At 33.8% G+C, this 22,270-nt stretch overlaps 2 protein-coding genes and 1 long non-coding RNA gene across 3 annotated transcripts; 2 read left to right on the top strand and 1 right to left on the bottom strand.

Annotated features, from left to right (window-relative positions):
* Positions 1–10,710: 10,710 nt before the first annotated feature.
* Positions 10,711–13,903, top strand: LOC106443099 (gibberellin 2-beta-dioxygenase 7). Its single transcript, XM_048781013.1, has 3 exons — positions 10,711–12,172; positions 12,620–12,941; positions 13,591–13,903. Exons 1-3 carry the CDS (start codon positions 11,727–11,729, stop codon positions 13,819–13,821), a joined length of 999 nt encoding a protein of 332 aa, XP_048636970.1. The 5' UTR covers positions 10,711–11,726; the 3' UTR covers positions 13,822–13,903.
* A 910-nt stretch (positions 13,904–14,813) lies between these two features.
* Positions 14,814–18,954, top strand: LOC106443098. Its single transcript, XR_007339760.1, has 8 exons — positions 14,814–15,163; positions 15,296–15,385; positions 15,575–15,829; positions 15,983–17,519; positions 17,617–17,772; positions 18,032–18,298; positions 18,582–18,648; positions 18,749–18,954. It is a non-coding gene; the product is annotated as an uncharacterized LOC106443098 (long non-coding RNA).
* A 1,528-nt stretch (positions 18,955–20,482) lies between these two features.
* On the bottom strand, positions 20,483–21,220 carry LOC125608561 (secreted RxLR effector protein 161-like). The gene has a single exon (XM_048778980.1). It carries the CDS (start codon positions 21,218–21,220, stop codon positions 20,483–20,485), a length of 738 nt encoding a protein of 245 aa, XP_048634937.1.
* Between the last annotated feature and the right edge of the window lie 1,050 nt (positions 21,221–22,270).

The raw sequence follows: 22,270 nt of genomic DNA, 5'->3' as shown, positions 1-22,270 counted from the left end.
TCTAAAGAACAAGTAACTTTGCTGGGGGTTCAGAGAAGATGGTCTGGTCGTTTCCTTGCCTTCCTAAGGTGGCTTGAAGCCAGTTGAGAGGGGGAGACCCTAAACCGGACACAAAATGATCCAGCCGGCTACTTGTGCTCAAGGATAGCAAGTTATGGTGATTCATACTTGCTATACCTATTAGGCCACGATCCAGAGCCTAAGGACTCCACCATGATGAATCTGAAGTTCCTTAGGCTCACTGGCCAATCCCTAAGCTTTGTGGAAACTCCACTCTTTTTCCCTTAGCAAGTTTTGTCCCAATGGGTTTTCTTGCTAAGGTTTTTAATGAGGGAGCTTCTTCAAGGTTCCAAGCTTGTCCAAGGATCTCATATGGTCAAGCTTGAGGGGGAGTGTTGGAATGAAGAAGCAAGAAGCGCAAGCTGAGAAGTGAGTGCAAGAGAAGCCTTGAGAATGCACATGGAAGATCATGAAATGTGCAATGTCCGGGACTGCCTTGAATCACCCAAAAAGAAGAGATGTGCAAAATCTGTGCAAGAGAGTACGAATCATGTTGGTGCAAAGATAGGGAGGGAGTCCCTGGCGCCAAGAATCTTCTTCAGAAAGTGATGTGTGCAAATTGGCGCCTAGACATCAAGTTTGAATTCAAATCAGATCAGAAGTCACATGCCAGCTTAAGGACCAAAGAGCTGTTAGGATATGTCACTTTCTCTCATGCTGGACGTGCCATTCTCTCTCTCCAGCCAGTCTGCCCTTCTGATTTGCCCAGGATAATATTATTTATTCATTCCCTGAAATATTCTTTGTTTATTGTCTTGTTTGTCTTGTTGTAAAGGCTTTAAAGCCACCCCATTGTAACCATTACGAAATTAAGCTGAATGGGGGAGTTTCCCCTTTCTTCTTCACCATTCTCAAGTCTCTTATACTCTCCCTAATCTCTGGTTACAAGAATCTCTCTCATACTCTCTCAAATCTCACTTAATCTCTCTTTTGCTCCATTGCAGTCTCTTTAATTCTCACTTACTGTCTTCACTCTGTTCTCTTTCAATCCGACCACTCTCTGTTCTCAACAACACTCACACACCATAATCTGTCTATTCTTACATAAATGAAGTTGAAGTACCTGAATAACCTACCAATGAAATCCTTCTTATTGGCCTGCATTACCGTAAACATGAAAATCTTCCAGACGATATGACGGATGATGCAAATGAAGACGGATTTGATGAAAGTGATGTGTGTAATGATAACAAGAATGAGGAATCCGGCTGAAGTGATCTTTGTGTTGTTTTGTGCTCAAGCATTATGTTATACATAAATATGAATCAATTTGAAATGTGTTTATTCATTTATTTTAGTTTATGTTTTGTTTGTTCATTATTAATGTTTTGGAACCTAGTAATGTTTGTTTGCATTGAATTCTATGCTTTCACAAAGTTAAATGTATATATTACGACCAATTTATGATGATATGTCGTAATTCGGTCGACCAATAACCATGTATTTACGATGATTCATCATAAATACATGGTCAAATGCAACTCTACGGATATACAGTTTAGGTATCCAGGTTATAGGGATTCAAGATTTCGGTTTAGGGTATGATAAACGATATATCTTGTTAAATCATCGTGGTCTGCAACTCTACAGTTTAGTGTTTGCTTATCTTGTGGTCTGCTCTTAAATAACCAAGCTAACTTGATTTATTCTGAACTGTTCTAGATGAACTTAACCAATCTGATATGAACAGTGGTTAGTTCAATTTGTGATTGAACCGAATTGAGCCTGCTCTTAACTTTGCTTAGTAGATACTTAGTAGCTGTCCTGAATCTTGAACAGTGGGGCTGAACCATACTGATGAACATTATGTTCCAACCATTATGTTTTGAATTCAGATGGTCGAAGAGGGTGATCAGACCAACCGTATCATGCCTTGTCTTCATTCTGTATTGGGAGTGATCAGAAAGTGGTGAACACTTAGTGAAGCTCGAATCTAGTCTTTTTTAGCCAGTCTCATGGATTAAAGGTGAGTCTAGATTGATGATTAATGAGTTTTTGGAATGTGTGTTGCTTGATTGATAAGAAATTCTCTTAATCTATAATTATGGTGATGTGTTTACTTGTGTAAACACTATGGTGATGTGTTTACTTGTGTAAACACTTAAGAATTATTATGAAATATTCGTTGAGGTTTATCTCAAACCTCAGTACTTGTTCTCAAGCACTAATTTATATACGTATATAAGTCAGTATGAAACAATAAATTTGTGAAGTCTTATTGTATACTCACTCTCCCGAAAGTCCAGTCCCGCATTACCGTGAATTGGTCTGTGATACGGAACAAGGTCACGGAAACACGATTATGGGGTCGCACCCTGGAGGCCGTGTAACTACATGCAGCGTTAGATGTTCGATCTTGGAATATCTGATGGAGATGATGGTTATATTTATTTTTCCGCTAGACTTGGTTAGCCTTGGTGGTTTTCCGGATTTAGTATATATATATATATATATATATATTATATTATAAGTATGAGTGAATGGCGGGTGTTGTGGAGGTGATGTTAAGATAAGATTCACATCGATGGAATGATAGGTCATATATGTATTTATAATAATTATGGAATATATTTTCACTGCATTCAAATGGTGTCAATTCCTCGGATATTAATTGTATGTGTTGGGCTGCGGGATTAGACTCACTGAGCAAATTAGTTACTCATGACTCATTTGTGATGCAAGTAACCAGTAGATGGGAGGGCTTACTCTAGGACGGGAAGGAACAACATTAGCCAGAGGTAGTTTTATTGTCCTTGCAAATTCGTTTTGATATTTCTTATGTATAAGATTTGTTGACCGAAAACTTCGATGTTAATTTATAACAAATTTTGTAACATGCTCTTGAATCATATATAATGTATAAATAATGTTTTTTAAAGTACGGGTTTCATATGATATTAGTCATTGCCCAAACGAACTAACTATCGGGTATTGCTTTGCCGGTTTGAAAAGCCTAGAGTGGCATCCGGTAGGAGAGTTAGTGTTCTTTGGTTGTTGGTCTAAGGCAATCAGGAGTATTCTGAAAACCTCGGATCGACCATCAAAAAACATCGACCGTGTCATTTCCGGTCATCTTCAATCGGGGGTGTCACATATATGCTCTTGAATTCATCAAAATTGTAAACATGGTTTCTTGTTAAATCGTCGTAAACCAAAAATGCGGGTCATTGTTAATTTGCCGTAAATATACGACGAATTTACGATGATTCCTGGTTTTCTATATAAATTCAACTCATTTATTCCCGTTCTCGTCAGCCATTCCTCTCTACTCTCTACAGCATTCTCTATCCAGCCTCCTACGTAAACAAAAAGGTTAGTAATTATTTTTCTTAGTCTAGAATTTAGATTGCAGTAAATTTAGGTTACGTAATTATATTAGGTTGCAGAACTAGATTAAGTTACAAAATCAGTTTTGATGAAAGATTTAATTTAATTTCCTGAAATTTTTTAAATTTTTTTTCTCGTAAATGGCTCTTAGAAATAGAAGAAAGAAGCTTCCACATTATAGTAACATTTAGTACCGGAGATATAGTGGGGTCTAGTTCCTCGGCTCCTACTTCAGTTCCAGAGACTGTCCCAGACAGTCAATCACAAAGATCTCCACCACCACCGCCTCTTCCTCATGGGCCTCATTTTGCTCCTACTGCACCATCGTATGCTCCCGATACGCCTCATGGTGCTCCAAGACTTTATCTAAAATTGATGGTGCCACCTGAAGCTCAATATGCTCGGTACATCGTCAAGGATCTTCTCACCCAACCTAGATGAAAAGGTTAAGATGTATTGGACCCCGATCGACTGCCAAACACTTACCAGTACGTTTTATTTTTTAATTTAAATTTATAGTGAATATAATTTCTTAACAACTATCTTATAATTTTGCAGGTTTGGAGTCGACTTAGAATGGCAGAGAGCATATTTGAAACCATGAAGGGATATTTCGTCAAACCACGCCCAAACTGGAGTTAAATGCCTAAGCACATCCGCACTACATGGTTTTATATTTTTGAAAAAAATATTTACATATATTTTTCCTAACAGTAGCTATTTTTGTTTATTTCTTTGGCGGCAAAAAAAAAAGGAATTTGTCTATTTTCATCAACAAGAAGGTGAAGGCGGCATTTAACACCGAGGCGGAGATATAGTTAGCAAACACCATATCTGACTGGAAGGAGCTTTGGAAGTACAAAGGCGATGAGACGAAACCGATATACATCACGAAGGATGTCGTATGGGATGGTATTTTTGCTACTGGATCGACCGTCATTCGATCTGTGTGTTCATGCAGTGCTCCACTTCCCATATAACGAGAGGTCCACACAGACTTTTGTCGATGCTTCACATGATGAGACAGACTCCCCCACGCCATCTTCCACCTACAAATTATAAGTAACTTAAAATTAATATCATCTATTTAGCACATCTTACTTTAATCTAATTTATTTTTGTAAGGCTTCAAAGTAAAGAGAACTACCTTCTCTTTCCAGACTATTTGAGGCTACCCATATGACAAAGACCGGAGATTTTGTGGATTCCAAGCTGAAAGGATCCACAACAAAGTGGCTGCTCGGATCGAAAAGTGCCAGAACCAGCTGACTTAACAGTCTTTGGATGGTATACCGGTTCAGTTGTTCATGCAAGATGTAGACAAGATTTTTGAGGAGGTAATACTTAGAATTTATTTATTTGTTAATTTATTTTATGTGTTTCTTATATCTAGTTTTCAATCTTTTTTGTTCATTTTCAAGGTTTTCCGCAAAATGGACGAACATAAGGGTGGGGTCGGTGAACGATGTCCCGAGGGAAACATCGTTTTATTCCTAGAGATGGGATGATTTGTCTCAGCTCCATACGACTTTGGAAGCGACAAAAGTGCGCTTAGAATCTATGGGGAGTTTGTTAGATGTCTTCGCTGTTAGGAATCCGGAGAAGCAAGTGATCCTGGACTTTAGGCGCCACAACCTTGTGATTTCATATCTACCTCAATGCACAGCAAACTGGAGTGAAGAACCGATATCACTATCTCGGAATTCTTCCAGGGTCTCAACCGCTAATTTGTGTATTTTAAAAAAAAAATATTAATATTTTATGTTTTGTAATGTATTTTAAAATATATATTTTAATATATTCTATTTTGTAGTTTATATTTTGATTTTCAAAACTTTTATAACTTATTAAAAAAATTAATGCCACGTCAACGGACTTCGTTATGCACATAATTTTTGTAGTGTTTTTGAAGTTTAGATTAGTTTAAACTTGCTTTTGATTCAGTTTTCGTAATCTTATAACTAAGCTCTAATCGAGGATAAAACAATTCGATGTAGTTAAATTCAAAAATAAATTTGTCTCCGATTCCATTATAATTATTTACAATTTGATATTGATCTAATAGATAATTCCCATAATAAAATCCCCCACATTAGGCCAAAACGAGAGTAAAATCTCATAGATGTAATTTGCAAAGAAAAAAATAATTGGATGTGCGTTAATCTTTTTTTAAAAGGAGTGCGTTAATACATAGCCTAACTTTTCTCACTACTTACGACCCATCTAAATAAATCAAATCTAAAACGTTTATAAGCATGTCGACAAGAGAAACAAACTTAGCCCCGATATAAATAAAAATCGTGATGATTGACTGATCATAACATTATCGGAAAAGGAAAAAATAATAGTATAATGATTATTTAATGATAGTGATAATGATAACTGAGTAAGTGAGAGGATGATAGTGAGAGTGAGAGTAAGAGTAAGAGTGGAAAACTGAATGTTCTTCAGATAAGACAGGGAAAGAGGAGGCCCAAAAGTAGTTGAATGGGCTTCATTTTATTGTTAACAATATAATATAATGTCGATGAACCTGACCTTTACACGTGTCGATATAAAAATGGTGCCGACATCTACATTCTACTGCCATACCATATCACTCGTGACTGAATTTTAATGTTGGTTTCTAGATTTGGCACCAAAAAAAACTTATATTTTATTCGGTCAAGTCAATTTAAATTCAATTCAATCCAATTCAATAACTATCACTTGATTACTACAATACATCGTCGACATTGAGGATTTGATTTCATGAGTTATGAGTCTTATATGACTTTTAAGTACTGTTGTTATAAAAATCTCACTGGCCATAGGAGTCACATTTTTTCACACCCCAATTACAAACATATTCTCTTTATAGTTGTATTATTAAGAAATAATAGTTTATGTTTTCAGAAAAGGAACTATATTCATGCTTAATTAGGCGTTTTAGTGCGTAAACTATGTGCCCTTGTACCCTCCTTTGTTGCTTGAGCTGTGCAGATTTCATCACCATAGATGTGTATCCATTTTTACATACCAAATGCCATTAGCTCAAATGGAAAATACTGAAGACAAAGTGGGTGATTGGTTGAGCTGTAAGAAGTGACTTTAGATTTAATTTTTATCTACAGCTTTAAAAAGCACCAATCATGTTTTATATTAGTTTTTAAAGCTACAACTAAAAAAAATAAAGGTACAGCAAAAAAACAAAATAAATGGCTATAAAAATCTTATTTTTTTTAAGTCTCATCTTTTTAGCTATAGAAAATTTTAAAGCTACATCCATTAAAATTAGATCAAAAAATTCTATAGACTAAATTCTAAAGTAAATTCTCTATTGTTGCAACCCAACCAATCACCCCCAAAGTCTAGAGGTCACATGATTGAGTGATGCTTAGGATGATTCTAAAATTACATGCTCTAGTCTCGACCTGGAGGATTTATTAACTTACAAACTTCTAGTTAAGGAGTCTAGAGGGAATCTTGGAGTTTCATGTCAGAAGATGATGTGGTCTTTCCGGCTGTCTGGTTTGACAATAGTGATTTTAACGATTGAAAAAAAAATCTAATCTTGTTCCATGTCTCCTTTCTAATACGCAGGTTGATATAAATTTATCTTTTGAAAATGACTTCAGCCTTTTTCTGACAGAAAATATCAGTTTTTGGAACTGATCTTTGAGGCGACTACTAGTGGTTAATGTTTGTGGTTGGATCCTTTCCTTCGTGTTTTGATCTGTTGCCAAATTTAGTAGCTGATAGGCTTCAGTTATGTGAGTTATGTTGGTTCTCTTGATGGAATTCAGATTTTTTATTAGAATGTAGTTTTTAAGTTTATTTGTTTATCTCGTAGAAGATCTATTGTGTCTTCTGGATACTTAGTTTTAGTCTGCTTGGCCTTCCGTTTATGCAGTTCAACCTCGTGCAACATCGGTCTCAACTTAGACAATTAACAAAGACAATTAAAACGAACCTATTTAAATTTGAGAATTTTGTCGTTTTATAATCAAGAAAATCGTCAAAGTTGGCTATCTAAACAAAAATAACAAAGATAATAAAGAAAGAACATATTTAAATTTGCTAATTTCTTCGTTTTATACGTGTTCTCGTTTAATTTCTAGTGTAGAATTTTTTTTTCACTTTCGTTGATGTAATTTATCACTAATCAGTTTCAACAAAAAGCAAAGTATTGATAAACACACATAAATAATAATCACTAGTTTACATATCCTGGTTGAACATATTATACATACTTGTTGACAAAGAAGATTTTGTTGAAGCATTCGTCAAAAAAAAAGGATTTTGTTGAAGCAAATATTGGGTATCAGGGACGTATGAAGGTCAGAAAAGATTCTTAATGATTCAGGTATATATATAGTTAAAGTATACAGTAACTAAATCTGAAGCTCTAAAGTATCTATATCAGTTTCTTTTGGCAACTTCTTGAGATTTATCTAAAACCGTAAAATGTCACATGCTGGGTGTTTTGACACATTTGAAGTTCATAATAGTTTTCCGGAATAATTGTATTCTTTTATCCAGTTACAAAAAAATTTTTTTTGCAAACAGTTACAAACTTGGAAGAAAAGGAAAAAATAAAACATAACCAGAAATTTGGTAATTCTCGTGCTTCATTGATATATAATCCACATGAAAAGCGAAAACGTGTAGAAAATACACATTAAATTGAAAATATTGGGCTTTTAGAATATTTTATATAGTGTGATATCATGCGAAATAATGCTTTTTGGAACACTGCGAAATATTGTTTTATTAAATAAGAGTAATATAATATATAATAAACACATGTAAAATTTATTTTATGTTTAAAATAATACGTCTTATGTTTCATGATACAAGTAACTTTAGCTAAAACCACAAAAATTAAAAAATATATATATATATATATGATTTTTAAAAAATACACGATAAATGTTTAACATAAAAAATTTATTCAAAATACATGTTTGAATTTTCTATGCAATTTTGTTAGTTAATAATGGTGGACTATAAACTTAAAAAAAAACTACTTTTGAATACTTATTAGCTTAGAACTATGGAAAATAACTAAATACAGAAAATAATATATTTATTATCAATTTTTATGTTTTCTTAATATGTGTAAAACACACATAAATATACATTTTTAAGAACAGATGGAATATTATTTAATACATAGATAATATATAACTGAACTAATCATAAATGAGTATATATGGATTTTCATAGTCACACCATACCGATAAATGCCAAATTGCATTTTATATGAAAACAACTTATATTTTGAAATAAGAAAAAATAAATTTGAAACTATTTGTATTATAAAAAAAAGAGTATATGATGAACAAACTAAGTTCGATTTTACTTTTTAAGTAAGTTAAATAAGTTACAAGAATATTATCTGATATAAATTATATATTTTTATAAAATAAAAAGAAAAAATCCAATATTTGAAACCACTATCAGAAAATTAGATAGTGATTCACGGATTAAACTTAAATTGGTTTAAAGTAAAAGCAAACAAAAGAAAATTCATTTTGAACTCAGTCACAAGTTTTCTGATCCCAAAAAACTATATTCTGAAAAATCAACCCCATCAATAATTTAAAAAATAAAAATCCTCATCTTTCAGTTTCACAAAAAAAAAAAAAGTCCTCATCAAAAAGTCCAATCCAATATGTCCGGTCTAATCGGCCATGAATAACGGTTTGGATTAGCGTTTATGACCTATGTTCTAATTTAGCCTAGCAAATTGCCGCCAAATTGAGTAAACGGATCCAAGTTATCTGACTTTTCAAATTCGTTTTCATTTAATTTAATGTGCTTACTGAAAATAGGAAAAAAATTCTAAATAAGAGTCCCGAAGTTTCAAGAATCTGCTTGTCCACATGAGAGACAACCATTAAAAGCTTTTGTTTATGTGTTTTATTTAATTCAGCTGAAAACGTAATATTTTATATATTAAACCAGAAGTCACAACCTTGATTCATGTGTGATTTTTTTTAAAATGGACCTAATAGACTTATTCAAAGAAATTCATACTATATTTTAATTTAGACTAATAATAAATATAATTTTTAAAATATTTTAATCATAGTATCTTTTGATATCTTTTCATTTTAAATATAAATATATTTATTTTAAAATTTTAACAAATCTGTTTAAAAAAGATTTTTACAAGATCTTCATTTTTGAAATTATATTTAAATATTTTCACTAATTTCGAAATTAGTTTAAAATATTATTATACATTAATATATTCAGTTATATAAAATGAAAAATAAAAAAATTATAATATTTTAGTTATTATATAATCATAATCAATCATATTAAATTAAAATTATTATATTGAGCTAAATATAATAAAATTGTATTAAATTTATATATTTATATATTTTATTTTCGTAATTATAAAATATTTATGTTCAAAAATAAAATCTAATATGTTGGTAAGATGGGTTAACATTATCAAACTATATAATACATGTATAAAAATTAACATGTATTTCTTTAAAGTTAATAATATAAAATCTTTGTAACTACTTTAATCATAATATATTTTCATTTTAAATATAATATATATTTATATATTATATTTTAAAAATTCTAATAAATCTGTGTAATATTTAAACAATAACTTAATGTATTTTAAGTTATCATTTAGAAATGAAAATAAATAAATTATATCCTATTTTATCCACTTTTATAGTCATGATCATGTTAAAATATAATTATTATACTAAAATAAATATGATAAAATTATATTCAATTGATAAATTTATAAATTTTATTTTCATAAATATAAACTATTTATTTAAAATATAATATGATGATAGAACGACTTAAAATTAACAAACTATATAATACATGTCTAAAAATTAACATATCTTACACTTTTATATATATAATAATAAATTATCTAAAATGAATAAGAATAAAAATATTGGTAAAAAGAAATCCAGTTTTGAAATACGGGTCATAATTTAGCATAAATTAAATACAAAATATTTTTTAAATATATTTTCTCATGAATATATTAATTTGCTTAATAACTAAATGCAAATACAATAAGATAAATATATAATAAGAAGTGGCAAATACATAAGGTTTAAACAATTAATTAATTATAACATGTAAATTATAAAATTATTGTATTTGAAATAGTTATATAAATATTTAAGTATATGGTTAACATTAAAAATATATACCACTTATATTCTAAAACAATAATTTATGTATAGAAAAGTGAAAACAAACACCCGTGCGGTTGCACGGGTCAAAATCTAGTTTATTTATTAAATAAGAAAGGTTTTACAAAAAAAAAATCCAATGAGAATGTTATTTATATGGTTTTTATGTGGTACGGAGATTAAACGTACGAACGAACTCTTCATTCATATATACTAAAATGTTTATAATATCTGGGTCAAAAATTAATGTAAATTCACACATGCTTGTTAAGTCTTTCAAGAAAAACTATTGACAAAAAAAAAAAAAGTCTTTCAAGAGTTTTGTCGGGATTTTTTGATAAAAGGAAAAAAACTATTGTAAGGGCTGAAAGAGAAAGAGAAAGAGAAAGAGAAAGAAACATAAACATAAACATGTGGTTTCATAGCTTGAGAAACTATCATTAATGCTTGATCGAGTCTTAACGATAGTCCAGTCCATAGAGTCACCAACTCACCATGGACTTGGTCAAGACACATCGACCATCAAATATTTATGGAATCCATTATATATTTAATTAAACATTTTCACTTTTTTTTAACGTCTTCCTTTTTTTATGCAGGCCCATTATATTTATATTTCCCTATCTAGAAAATGATTAGGAAGGTTTCTTCACTTTTATGTTTGTCTGAACGGTATGTCACGTACGTATGAGCTTATGCACCATATAAATTATAATATATTTGCTTCGTATTTTTTACGACATATATAGCTGTGTATTATTGTGGCAATTAATGCGTGATGTATGTTTTTTGTGAAATTTTATTAAACCCACAATAAGATGAAAATATCAAACGCTAAATCTACGTCAACAGATTAATATGTTCTCTAATTAAGCTACTTTTCGTTAGTATTATATAGACATATTTTTCAACGTTTTTCTCTTGAAAAAGCACATGTTGATATTAATATGTATCAGCCCTAAATGGTATCTAATCATTTCTCTAACAGTACATGATCTTTAATAATTTGCTCCGTCTACAGAAGATTTGACAGCGACACACATGAAATTTTATATCTATATATAGAGGGTAAGGGTTTTTCCCTCATATATCGATATAAAGGAAAAGAAAAGAATAGTTGAAAAGAACCACTTCTCAAATTTCATTTCTTCCCAACCATAGCAGCTTTACATGGCTTCTCGACCTCCCTTTGAGACCCATTTCTCATCCATTTTTGGAAGCTCCTTTCCGAGATCAACTAGTGATGAACCAACCGTCCAAACCTCAGGTATAAAGCTTCCGGTGATCGATCTTAGCCATCTAACTAATGGCGAGGAAGTCACGCGTAAAAGATGTGTGAAACAAATGGTTGAGGCAGCAAAAGAGTGGGGGTTCTTTCAAGTTGTGAACCATGGGATTCCCAAAGAAGTCTTTGAGATGATGTTTCGTGAAGACAAGAAATTCTTTGACCGATCCTTTAATGAGAAAGTCCGAGAAAAGTTTTCGGACTCATCAAAGCATTGTTACCGGTGGGGAAACCCTAACGCCACTTCCCCGACTCAGTACTCCTTTTCTGAAGCGTTTCACATCACTCTTGCTGAGATCTTAAGTTTTTCTGATGAGGGCAACAATTTCAGGTTTCAAACTACTTTATTTGATTTGAGATCTGTCGTATGATGAAACCCTAGTTCTTGAATTGTGTTTACTTTTAATAACTATAAATTATTGAATTTCAAATAGTGATTTCGTTTCAGGACAAAATTCTTAGCAAGCACAATAACTCGTTAAGATTTTTTGTAAGCTTTTTCTGAAATTTGGTATGGGTAAATGGAAATATTTTAATTTTTTGGAATGAAATTTTAAGGTTCTTTGGAAGATCAAGGTTCATAGTCACAAAGCGTCTATCTAGTAGTATATATACATAGCAAATTATTTTATAGTTATAGAAAATTCTGATAACATTCTATATATATAGATCGGTCGGTTGTTAAAGATACACATAAATACAGCATCATATCATTATTATACAATCATATAGATGAAGAAACATTCAATTATTTTATTTATTTTATCCTTTTTTACAGAAGAACCGTTGCAATGTATGTGCAAGAGGTAGCTCGAGTAGCACACATGATATGCGAAATACTGGGGAATCAAGTGAAAGTGAACTCGAAGTATTTCGAGAATATTTTTGCATTACAAAACAGTTTTCTAAGGCTTAACAAGTATCACCCTTGTGTTTTTGGTTCGCAAGTGTTTGGTCTGGTTCCTCATACCGATACAAGTTTCATCACCATACTCGCTCAAGATCAAATCGGAGGACTAGAATTGAAGAAAAATGGACAATGGATTGGCGTAAAACCTTGCTCGGATGCTCTTACTGTGAACATTGGTGATATGTTTCAGGTAACTTTTAATCATTAATTATCAAAGTTTTTAAGGTTACATGTTGTCTCATTTAAAAATCGTTCTACTTAGTTCTAAACTTCTAAATTATTTGTGACTAATTCTCAACCCAATGACTTAGACTATAGAAGTCTAAGAGTACATATCAAACTATAAAGGAAGTTATCTGGTTTAGTATATAATAGAATGTTATCCGAGATATGTAAGTAAATAGAATGAAAAAGAAAGGTTTGCGTTTTCAATTTTTCTGTTATCACCAATCAAAAATTCATTTATTCATATATTCTGTTAATCTAGTTACAACAGTATCTTTAACTAATTCCAAGGAAAACAAAATAATGAATTTACTACGTAAGTTGTGATAAAAAAAATTCCTTTACCAAGTAGTTTCAATATAAATCATCTGGATCATAAGAAAACATTCAGGGGAAACCCTAACTCTTTAAAAAAAAAAACGTTTTCGGAGTTGTGGACATAAAGTTATGTGTAAGATTCTAGTCCCTAAAACTTAACACTACTAATCCAAAATCGAATAGATGTTTTTGTTATAAGTAATCTAATAGATGTTGCTAATCACTTGACTTTGTTCTTACAATTAGGTAATTAATCATCCTAAAATCTAACTAATTATCTTATGTATACGCTATAGGCACTGAGCAATGGAGTGTACCAGAGCGTTAGACATAGAGTGATACCTCCAGCAAACGTGGAGAGGTTGTCGATAGCATTCTTCATATGTCCCTATCAGGAAACAGAGATTGAATTCTCTGGGAATCCGAAGAAGTATAGAAGATTCAGTTTCAGAGAGTACAAAGAGCAGAGTGAACGTGATGTTAAAGAAACTGGTGATAAGGTAGGCTTGTCTAGGTTTCTCATCTGATCCATCTCTTTGACCTTTGATATACAGAAGTTAAAAATAATGTTTTCGTTTTTCTCTTGCTGCTATTCCCCAAACTCATGAGTTTAACATATATGCTCAAACCACAAGGTCTACTAATAATGAAATGTAAGAAAACTAATGTTTTATATAAATATATCTTCCATATTTCTGTTAGACACATTTTCTCTCATGCCAGTATTTTTTTTTCAATCGTTATATAACTTGCTGTTGAGCTTATGATCAGTTGTGGTACCCAATACCCCTTCTGTAGCTATTGTGGTTAGCAGTAGCACTGCCCTCCAAAAAGAGGTTGCACTCTGCTTTTCAATGAGATTGACGTAAGTCCAGCACTAATTAAAAATGTGAAATGAATTATCATATCGTTCAATCATTTTGTCATTTTGCACATAAATGGAAAATAAAAAAATGTCCGTTTGGGGATATTCGAACAAAAATATAAAAGACTAAAAAATAAAAAAAAATAAAAGTAACATTACATTTTGTGTGGTAGTTTTAGTCCAATTTTTTTTTTTGATAGATGCATAGCAGATATCCGAGCTTTGATTCCATTTTGTTCGAGTCAAAATTTTATAGTTTAAGTTCGTTTTCACAATATTCGGATATGTCTAGATATTTTATATATAGTTACATATAATTAGATATCTAATCCAGTTAAAAAATATAAAATAGTAGAAAATATAAAAGTATAATTTTATGTTTTTAAAACAAAATTGATTAAAATGAAGGGACAAATGTTTCTAGCAAGTCCTGGATTGAAATACTGGTCATGTACGTCTTTCCTATATTTTTTTTACTATTTTAAGTTTATTAGAACATTATTAATGAAAAAAATTTAGGATAGAGTTTTTAACGCAATATAAAATCCCGTAACTTAACTTTTAACTTTAAAAAAAATTAAGAACTGACTTTTAAATATTCTAATAAAAATTTTATCGTAAAAATCTTCCATTAATTATGTTCTTTTAGATACTCATCAACAATCCACCATACCGCCGATGAAGGTGGTCTTAATAGGCCATGCTAATACGGTTCTACTAGCCTTCTAGTTCTCGGTTTGATTTCTGGACCGCGTCACTCAACCGAGAACATCTTACAAGGATCGAACGGTAAGAGAGTTGAGATTATACAGTAATAACCAAACCGGTCCGGTTATGTGTACGAACCACGATTCTTGTGAGTTTCCCTATTTAAAATAAACCGTACAAGTTCATGTCTGAATGTTTGGCACGGACACCGACGGGGGAAACAGCTGTTTTGTCGGCGTCGGTTGGGAGATTTTGTCGAAGATCACTGCTTCTTATAGTATCAAACTCGTCAACAGGTGAATCTTCTTTTTTTTTCTTTTTTTCGTGAGTAGTCTATTACTTAGTTCTTGATTTCTTGTGAATGATTGAGAACTTATCTTGTATCCAGTATGAAAAAAAATATAAAATGGTTTGCTTCTATGTTACAGCTTGAAGTATGCTTTTTGAAACTTTACTTTTGGTTTGGGAATGATTTACCGCAGACAGAGTAACTCTGGAACTATACATGTCCTGCAGAGGTTAGTGTTCCTCACTAAAGGTATGTTTTTTTCTTCTGTGCAACTGTGGACTGTCTCAGACCTGGAAATTTACATGAACTATGTAAATAATTTTGCTGCTAACAAAGAACTGGGGACAAATGTATGTACTTTATGTGGAAAATTTACATGAACTCTATTTTAAAGTTTTTGCTGTCTATGATTCACCAGAAAACAAGGGCATACCTCCTACTACCCGTGTCTGTTGTGATTCTGGAAATATTTAGAGGAGCAAGTGGAAGTGGCCTAGTTCTTAATAGTTTATACGTGTGCTGGGACAGAGATAGAGGAGACAAAATTCCTAAGGAAATTATCTGATTCTTGCTTGGTTTTTGATGCTTTTGGAGCCATCTGTGAGGGAAGAGTTGATACGCAGCTTTTGCAGCAGGGAACTAATCTCATATGATCAGATTTATGTAGGAACTGGTATGTTATATGTAATGCTCTAGTATACCTTTCTTTTCATTTCGTATTTTCTGCTGGGTTTTTTATTCATTTTGCTGTGAGAAATGGGTTGCAGTATCTCAACCGTTTGGATCCTTCTTATCCGTCCATAATTTGTCTATAAATTTATTTCAGAAAGCAGGTAAAATCGATTCTGGTCAACATGAAAGAGAAGTCAGATATAGAGAGATTACTTCTGGTCAGGCATGCTTGTAAAAAATTTCATTATATATATATCAAAATGAAATGTATTTTTATTAACAGCGCTGTGTTACCTCTCAAGGAAATCGCTAATGTTTTATTTTGATGATTGATCACATTATCGTATTTAATGTTCTCAGGCCTCTCAACCAACTTTAATGTCGTCGAATGGTTAGGAGCTGAAAAGGTGAATGGGAAATGATGGTCGTAATGTATCCAAACTTCACATGAAGTATGCAAAGAAGGTTGCAGCTAATGTATTATGCGCTTAGTAATTTTGTATATATACGCTTAAACTATATTCTAAATTTTTCTGGTGCCTCTACTTCTACAGGTAAAGACCAGAAACAAAGATTTATCAAATTCTGCTTTTAGTTCATCTCCCTCTCTGATTTTGGTTGTTGTGTGCATTCCTTAGAAAGCAAGTGAAAGCCGCTGAACTCTGATCTTGCATGGGTTCCGTTTTTTCGGTTCTACCAATATTATGAGACTTTTAAACATCCACTTTAGTTTCCATGTTAGTTCTTAATTGAATCAGCTTTGCAAGCCGCCTAGGTTTCTACAAGGGAGTGAATATATATACACTTGTGCTCTTTAACAGTTTGTCCAGTTGAAATGCTCTAATTCGTGGTCTTATATAAGATGGATGGAGATTTTGAATTCATTATTTTTTAAGGGTCTCCTCTTTACAGGTCGCTCACGAGTTCTAAGGCGTATGCTTCAAAGCTATTTCTTAAGATCCCAAAAGGAGACACCAGTATGGTTGCTGCAGCCACAGGTGTGGACGGACATATTAAAGCTGTTGAGTATATCTGCCTTCTTTCTGTTTCCCATGTGTGCTTTTAAACGTAGGTCTCAGACAGAGATGATTTATAGTTGATTCTGCTGAGTATTTCCACAAAAAGAGTAAGCTTGTTTCAGTTTTAACACCTCTACCGTCTACTTGATACCAGAAACTGACCTTACTTGCCATGGGTTATTTAGGGTTGTATTATATGGTTCTAATATGATTTTAAGCTACTTTTTTATGCTGACTTAGAAGAGGTCTCAACTAGTATTGAAAAGCGTTATGCTGACCGTACAAACATGTGAGAGGCCCAGGTACTATTGACATGGCGGACTTATATTGTTCCTTCTTAAGCTGTGTTGATGACTGCTGCCTTATATAAAATATATGATAAATGACGCTTATTCTACTTTATACTCTACCAAGATTTGAAACTGTTATGGCTTAAAGCTATTATTAGTAACAGTTTCATAAGGTTTAACCCTTTACTAACTTAAGAGCTGACGACCGTTTTGTCGAAAATCTTTGCATAGTTGGCGTCATCTTTTGGAGTACGGTTCTGTGCTAATATATTCAGGTGCAAGAAAATATTTTTTTTTAAAATTGGGCTCATCAGCTGCTACAAATTCTTTGCCAGCATGAGTCCGATAGGCTTGACGTTTGGGCACAACCTATAAGTCCAGTGTAACACATCATCTTTATGGTGTTCCACTTCTCATTACTATATTAGCTACATTAATTGTTTGATACTCAATTCTTTCAAATTGCAACTTACGTACAGGGAAAGTACATATTCACGGCTGAAATTAAGCTCTTGGAAATGGACCGAGCATGTTAAAAAACTGTCTTTTTAGTGGATCCGTGTTTTGCTGTATCATTAGCCTCAAGATTTCCGGCAAATATTGTTGTGAAATCCGAAGTCCGTCAGCTAGTACAGGTACGGATTAATTTATATATATGTCACTTCACATAGGACTTGAAAATAGACTGCAAGTAATGTTATGAAGTTAAGAGGCATGATGGAAACCAAATAAATGGCTTTCATGCTACTAATTTATCGAAGTTACCTAAATTTGTTGAGGACCAGGTCGTTCATGCTTCAGATCTCTGGAAGTAAAAGATTACAAACTGATATGATGCGTTTGTAGTGCTTCAGTAGTATTAGATTAAATTTCTCACTGGTAATACTTTTGTAGGCCCATATAGTAGATCTTCGTACAATTCCTGAGGCATTGCCATATTTTGTCACACCTGAAACCGTTGAAGAGAACTCAGCGCTGTTGCAGCAGCTGCCACACTTGGCTGCTTGTTCAATTACACAGGCTCTTGGGCTTCTCACACCTGCTTACAAGGGGCATCCGCGTGTTATGGCTTATGTCCTGCGCGTTTTAGAGTCTTATCCCCGTGAACGTGTCACTTTCTTCATGCCACAGTTAGTGCAGTCTCTGCGCTATGATAAAGGGGTAAGTCGTAAATTGAAAAGCACGACATCGCTCTTTTCTTTCCATATTTTCATATCTGTGTTCGATCTATCGGCCACGCATTTTTCAGAAGCCAAGTCTGGTCTTCTTCTGGATAGACTCTCAGTAGTATGTTTTTCTAATTGATCTTTAAAAGGTGTGAAAATTTGCATATCTCCATGGGCTTTGATGTTGTGTGTTATGTTACTTGACTAAATCGTTCCTCTCACTTGTTTTAAGGCTTTTAAAAGGGTGACTCATTTTTAAGACGTTTTTTTGGTTGAAGGGTATCTTCTTAGAGCTGCCCAAAGAAGTTATACATATTTGCTCATATCCTCACTTGGCATTTGCAGGTGAGTTTAATTTCGTCGTGTTTATTAATATTTGAATTTTCTTGGAACCTATAGATCCGTTTTTGGTAAATTCATTTAACTTTGTTTTATATAATGCTAGGGTGAGTCTGTTCAGGAAGATGGTGCTTCCGTGAAGGTTTGTCCTCTATTAAGCCTTTTGTACTTCTTGGTGTCAACGACTTTAGAGTGGAAACATTACCGTATTATTTTTTGGCTAACATAGGGATTATGCAACTGATGAGATTTGAATCTTTCACAACATGCAAATCATTCCAATATATTTCCAAACTGGTTTCATATAGTCTACACAGTTCTGCTTTTGCTTGGGCTTGTTCTTGAAAAAAAGCTTTTGGAGATAGCAGTGATAATAATTACTAAGTCACTAAACATGAAAAGACCACTAGCATGTTCATGTACATATATTCTCGGAAAAATGTCTACAGCTTTGTATTGTTGGCTGTAACACTTTGTGTTCATGCGGGTGTCTCTGTTATATTTTAGAATGAATCATCATTCCAAGCAATCTTGTCAGAGGTTCGACAGCATATCATTGGTCTCTCTCTCTCAAGGCCTTGGACTTGTTCTATAGAGAGTTTGACTTCTTTGAAAAGGTTACATCTATTTCTGGGGCATTGTTTCCTCTTCCAAAGGAAGAACGAAGAGCTGGTATAAGGAGGTAGCATTCTAATATTCAGTTTTCGTAACTGGATACTATTGGTACAAATGAATCTTCCTGTTAAGTTGTTAACATGCATGTTACGTTTACTCGTTGTATCTTGATTGCGTTTGATCTATTTTCTAAGTAAAGAAAGAAACAAGTATGATTTGTTTGCCCAGTTCACGAATCAGTCCGTTACGTTTAGAGGGAGACTCGTGCTCCCAATCCACTATCATATCACCGGGAATAAACTTCCGGTTTGATACAGGTCCTAATCACACTATCTCTTTGTGTTACAGATTACAAAAGAGATAAAGAATAGGAGATACAAGAACGATGAGATCGAAAAGCTTCTCCGGCGAACTCAGATTCCTCGCGGCGAAGTAACCAAGCTTCTTCTTTTTCGATTGTCACAAGCTAATGATGCTTTGTTCTTGCGTGTAACAAACTCTAACGGCCTCTTCCTCCTGTTGCAGATATATTTATATCGACGACGAAAGCCCAATATCTCGTGTCTTCTTCAGCAACCCGTGAGGCCCAATTCTGATAGTGGACGGCCCAAGATGATCAAAGACCCGAGAGAATGAAGACAAAAGCCCAAACAACATTCTCCACCTTAGCTTTGCTCTCTCTCTCTCTTCTCTTCTCATTCGGACAAAAAACATCTGAAACCCTAGTCTCCTGTCGAAAACTCTCGACTCATCTTACTTCATGAGCAACGCTTTGCTTCACCGTTCTTTCCAGCTACGATTCCTTCGGTTAAGCTCCACCTCGAAGCTAAAACCTACACGCAGCTCTTCCTTCTTGTCTCAGCTCTGTACAGTTTCTGATTCTGATGAAGACGACTTGACCTGACAACTACCATCGATCGAGACGACGACTGCTTTTTGAACAACCTCTGACCTGAAAACTTTCTGAGACGCTAACAAACCTCTCAGATCTGAGCGAAAAGACCCCCACTCAATTCTTAAGGTAACTCCACCTTCTCACTTGCACCTTGTCTGCTAACTGATCTGAGATCTTATCTTCCAAAAGATTAAAATTTTCCTGTTTATTCTGATCGAATCTGAAACTGACCCTCAGTCTTTCTTATTCACTGTGAGGTACCAACAAAGACACCTCTACCTGCTGCAAGACGACTCCTCTGTCATCTTCCACAGCCGTAGGCAACATAGCCTACTCCAGAACATTGATGCTTACAAGACTCTTCTCCAGAGTCTTTCCAGGTACGCACTTCTTTAGGATATCGGCTAGATTTAGGTTAGTATGAACCTTGACAACTGTAACCTCTCCTGTTGCTATCACTTCTCTGATAAAGTTGAACTTAGTACGGATGTGTTTAGTTCTCTCGTGATAGCCTCCATTTTTAGCTAAGAATATTGCAGACTGTGAATCGCAATTTATCTTGACTGCTTGTTGTTCGTAGCCTAACTCTTCGCAAAACCACTTAAGCCATAAAGCCTCTTTAGATGATTCTGTTAGAGCCATATACTCTGACTCCGTGGTCGATAGAGCCACTACTGGTTGGAGCCCAGATCTCCAACTAACAATGTTGCCTCCCACTTGATAGATATATCCAGTGACTGATCTGCTTCTGTCCAGATCAGTTGCGTAGTCAGCATCGCAGAACCCTTCCACTCTAAAACTTGAACCCTTAGCGAAAGTCAAACTGTAGTTATAGGTTCCCTTGATATACCGTAGAATCCACTTCACCGCTTCCCAATGGATCCGTCCTGGATTTCTCATAAAACAACTCACCAAACCTACAGCATGAGCTATGTCTGGCCTTGATCCTACCATGGCGTACATTAGACTCCCAACTGCACTTGCATAAGGGATGCCGTTCATGTGAACTGCTTCAATCTCCCTTTCTTTCTCGTCTAAGCTCTTCAATTTGAACTGAGATAATACCATCAGAGATAAAAACCGAAGCCATTCCTTTTGAAGGTCTTTGATACAAACCAAGAGTAGCTCATCAATCCAAAAGCATAACTTGATACATAACGGACATACCCAAAATAAACGACAAACTACATTAGGTAGACTCTTTTTCTCAAGCTAAGAGACATCTGAAGCTTTTTCTCATTATATTTCTTTCCAAGCACTGAAGCTTCGTTTTCTATAGAGCTGATATTAGAGATGAAACTTCCAATCGATTCATCATCTTCCATACGCAGATTCTCGAACTTTGAAGCTAGATGATCAATTCTTGTACGTCTCTCACTTGTGTTCCCCTCAAAGTGGTTGATAAGTGTGTCTCATGCTTCCTTAACAGATTCACAACCTTGGATTATTTTAAATTGATCGAGGTCAACAGCAGAGAAGATTCTGGTGAGAGATTTTGAGTTGAACTTTGAGGCAGCTTTATCAGAGTCAGTCCACCTCTCCTTAAGTAGGGGTCTCATGGATATGTCTTTCATAACCATGGTAGGAGCAGTCCATCCTTGCTCAACAGCTATCCATGCATCCTCATCTATGCCTCTGATGATGTGTTGCATCCTAGCCTTCCAATGTCCAAAGTTTCCCTCATCCAACATGATCAGTTTTTGTAGTGCTACAAGTTCTTTCATGGTTCCTATGATAGTCACATGATCTCAACCTATGAGTAGACTTCTTGAGTCTACAAAGGTGACCTGCTCTGATACCAAATGAAAGATCAAACGGATATCTATAGTCAAGAACATAAGCACCTTTCAAATAACGTAACTTGTTTTATTAAGAATCTGTTAGACAATCCTCCAAGATCTGTCTAATCCGGTTTACACAACGTCACACTTGACTTGACACAGACCAATCCTTAATCCATCCAAATTTGCAGATGGTGATGATAATTCACTAATTGTACAAATGTAACGCAGTGTAGAACAGCCTCTAACACTTGTTGATAACACCCAAAATCCGTACCCTAGGCAATCTCCCTAGTTACTATATAGACCATGTTACATAATATTTTGCCTCCTAATA

This window comes from Brassica napus, chromosome A5 (genome assembly GCF_020379485.1).
Source record: "Brassica napus cultivar Da-Ae chromosome A5, Da-Ae, whole genome shotgun sequence".
NCBI lineage: Eukaryota > Viridiplantae > Streptophyta > Magnoliopsida > Brassicales > Brassicaceae > Brassica > Brassica napus.
This window is presented reverse-complemented; position numbering and strand designations above follow the sequence as displayed.

Excerpts from the sequence above, each read along its gene's own strand:
- LOC125608561 (XM_048778980.1), bottom strand. The coding sequence starts at position 21,220 with ATGGTATTATCTCAGTTCAAATTGAAGAGCTTAGACGAGAAAGAAAGG.
- LOC106443099 (XM_048781013.1), top strand. The coding sequence starts at position 11,727 with ATGGCTTCTCGACCTCCCTTTGAGACCCATTTCTCATCCATTTTTGGA. Across the intron at positions 12,173-12,619 it reads GATGAGGGCAACAATTTCAG|AAGAACCGTTGCAATGTATG; the intron begins GTTTCAAACTAC and ends CCTTTTTTACAG. Across the intron at positions 12,942-13,590 it reads ACATTGGTGATATGTTTCAG|GCACTGAGCAATGGAGTGTA; the intron begins GTAACTTTTAAT and ends TATACGCTATAG.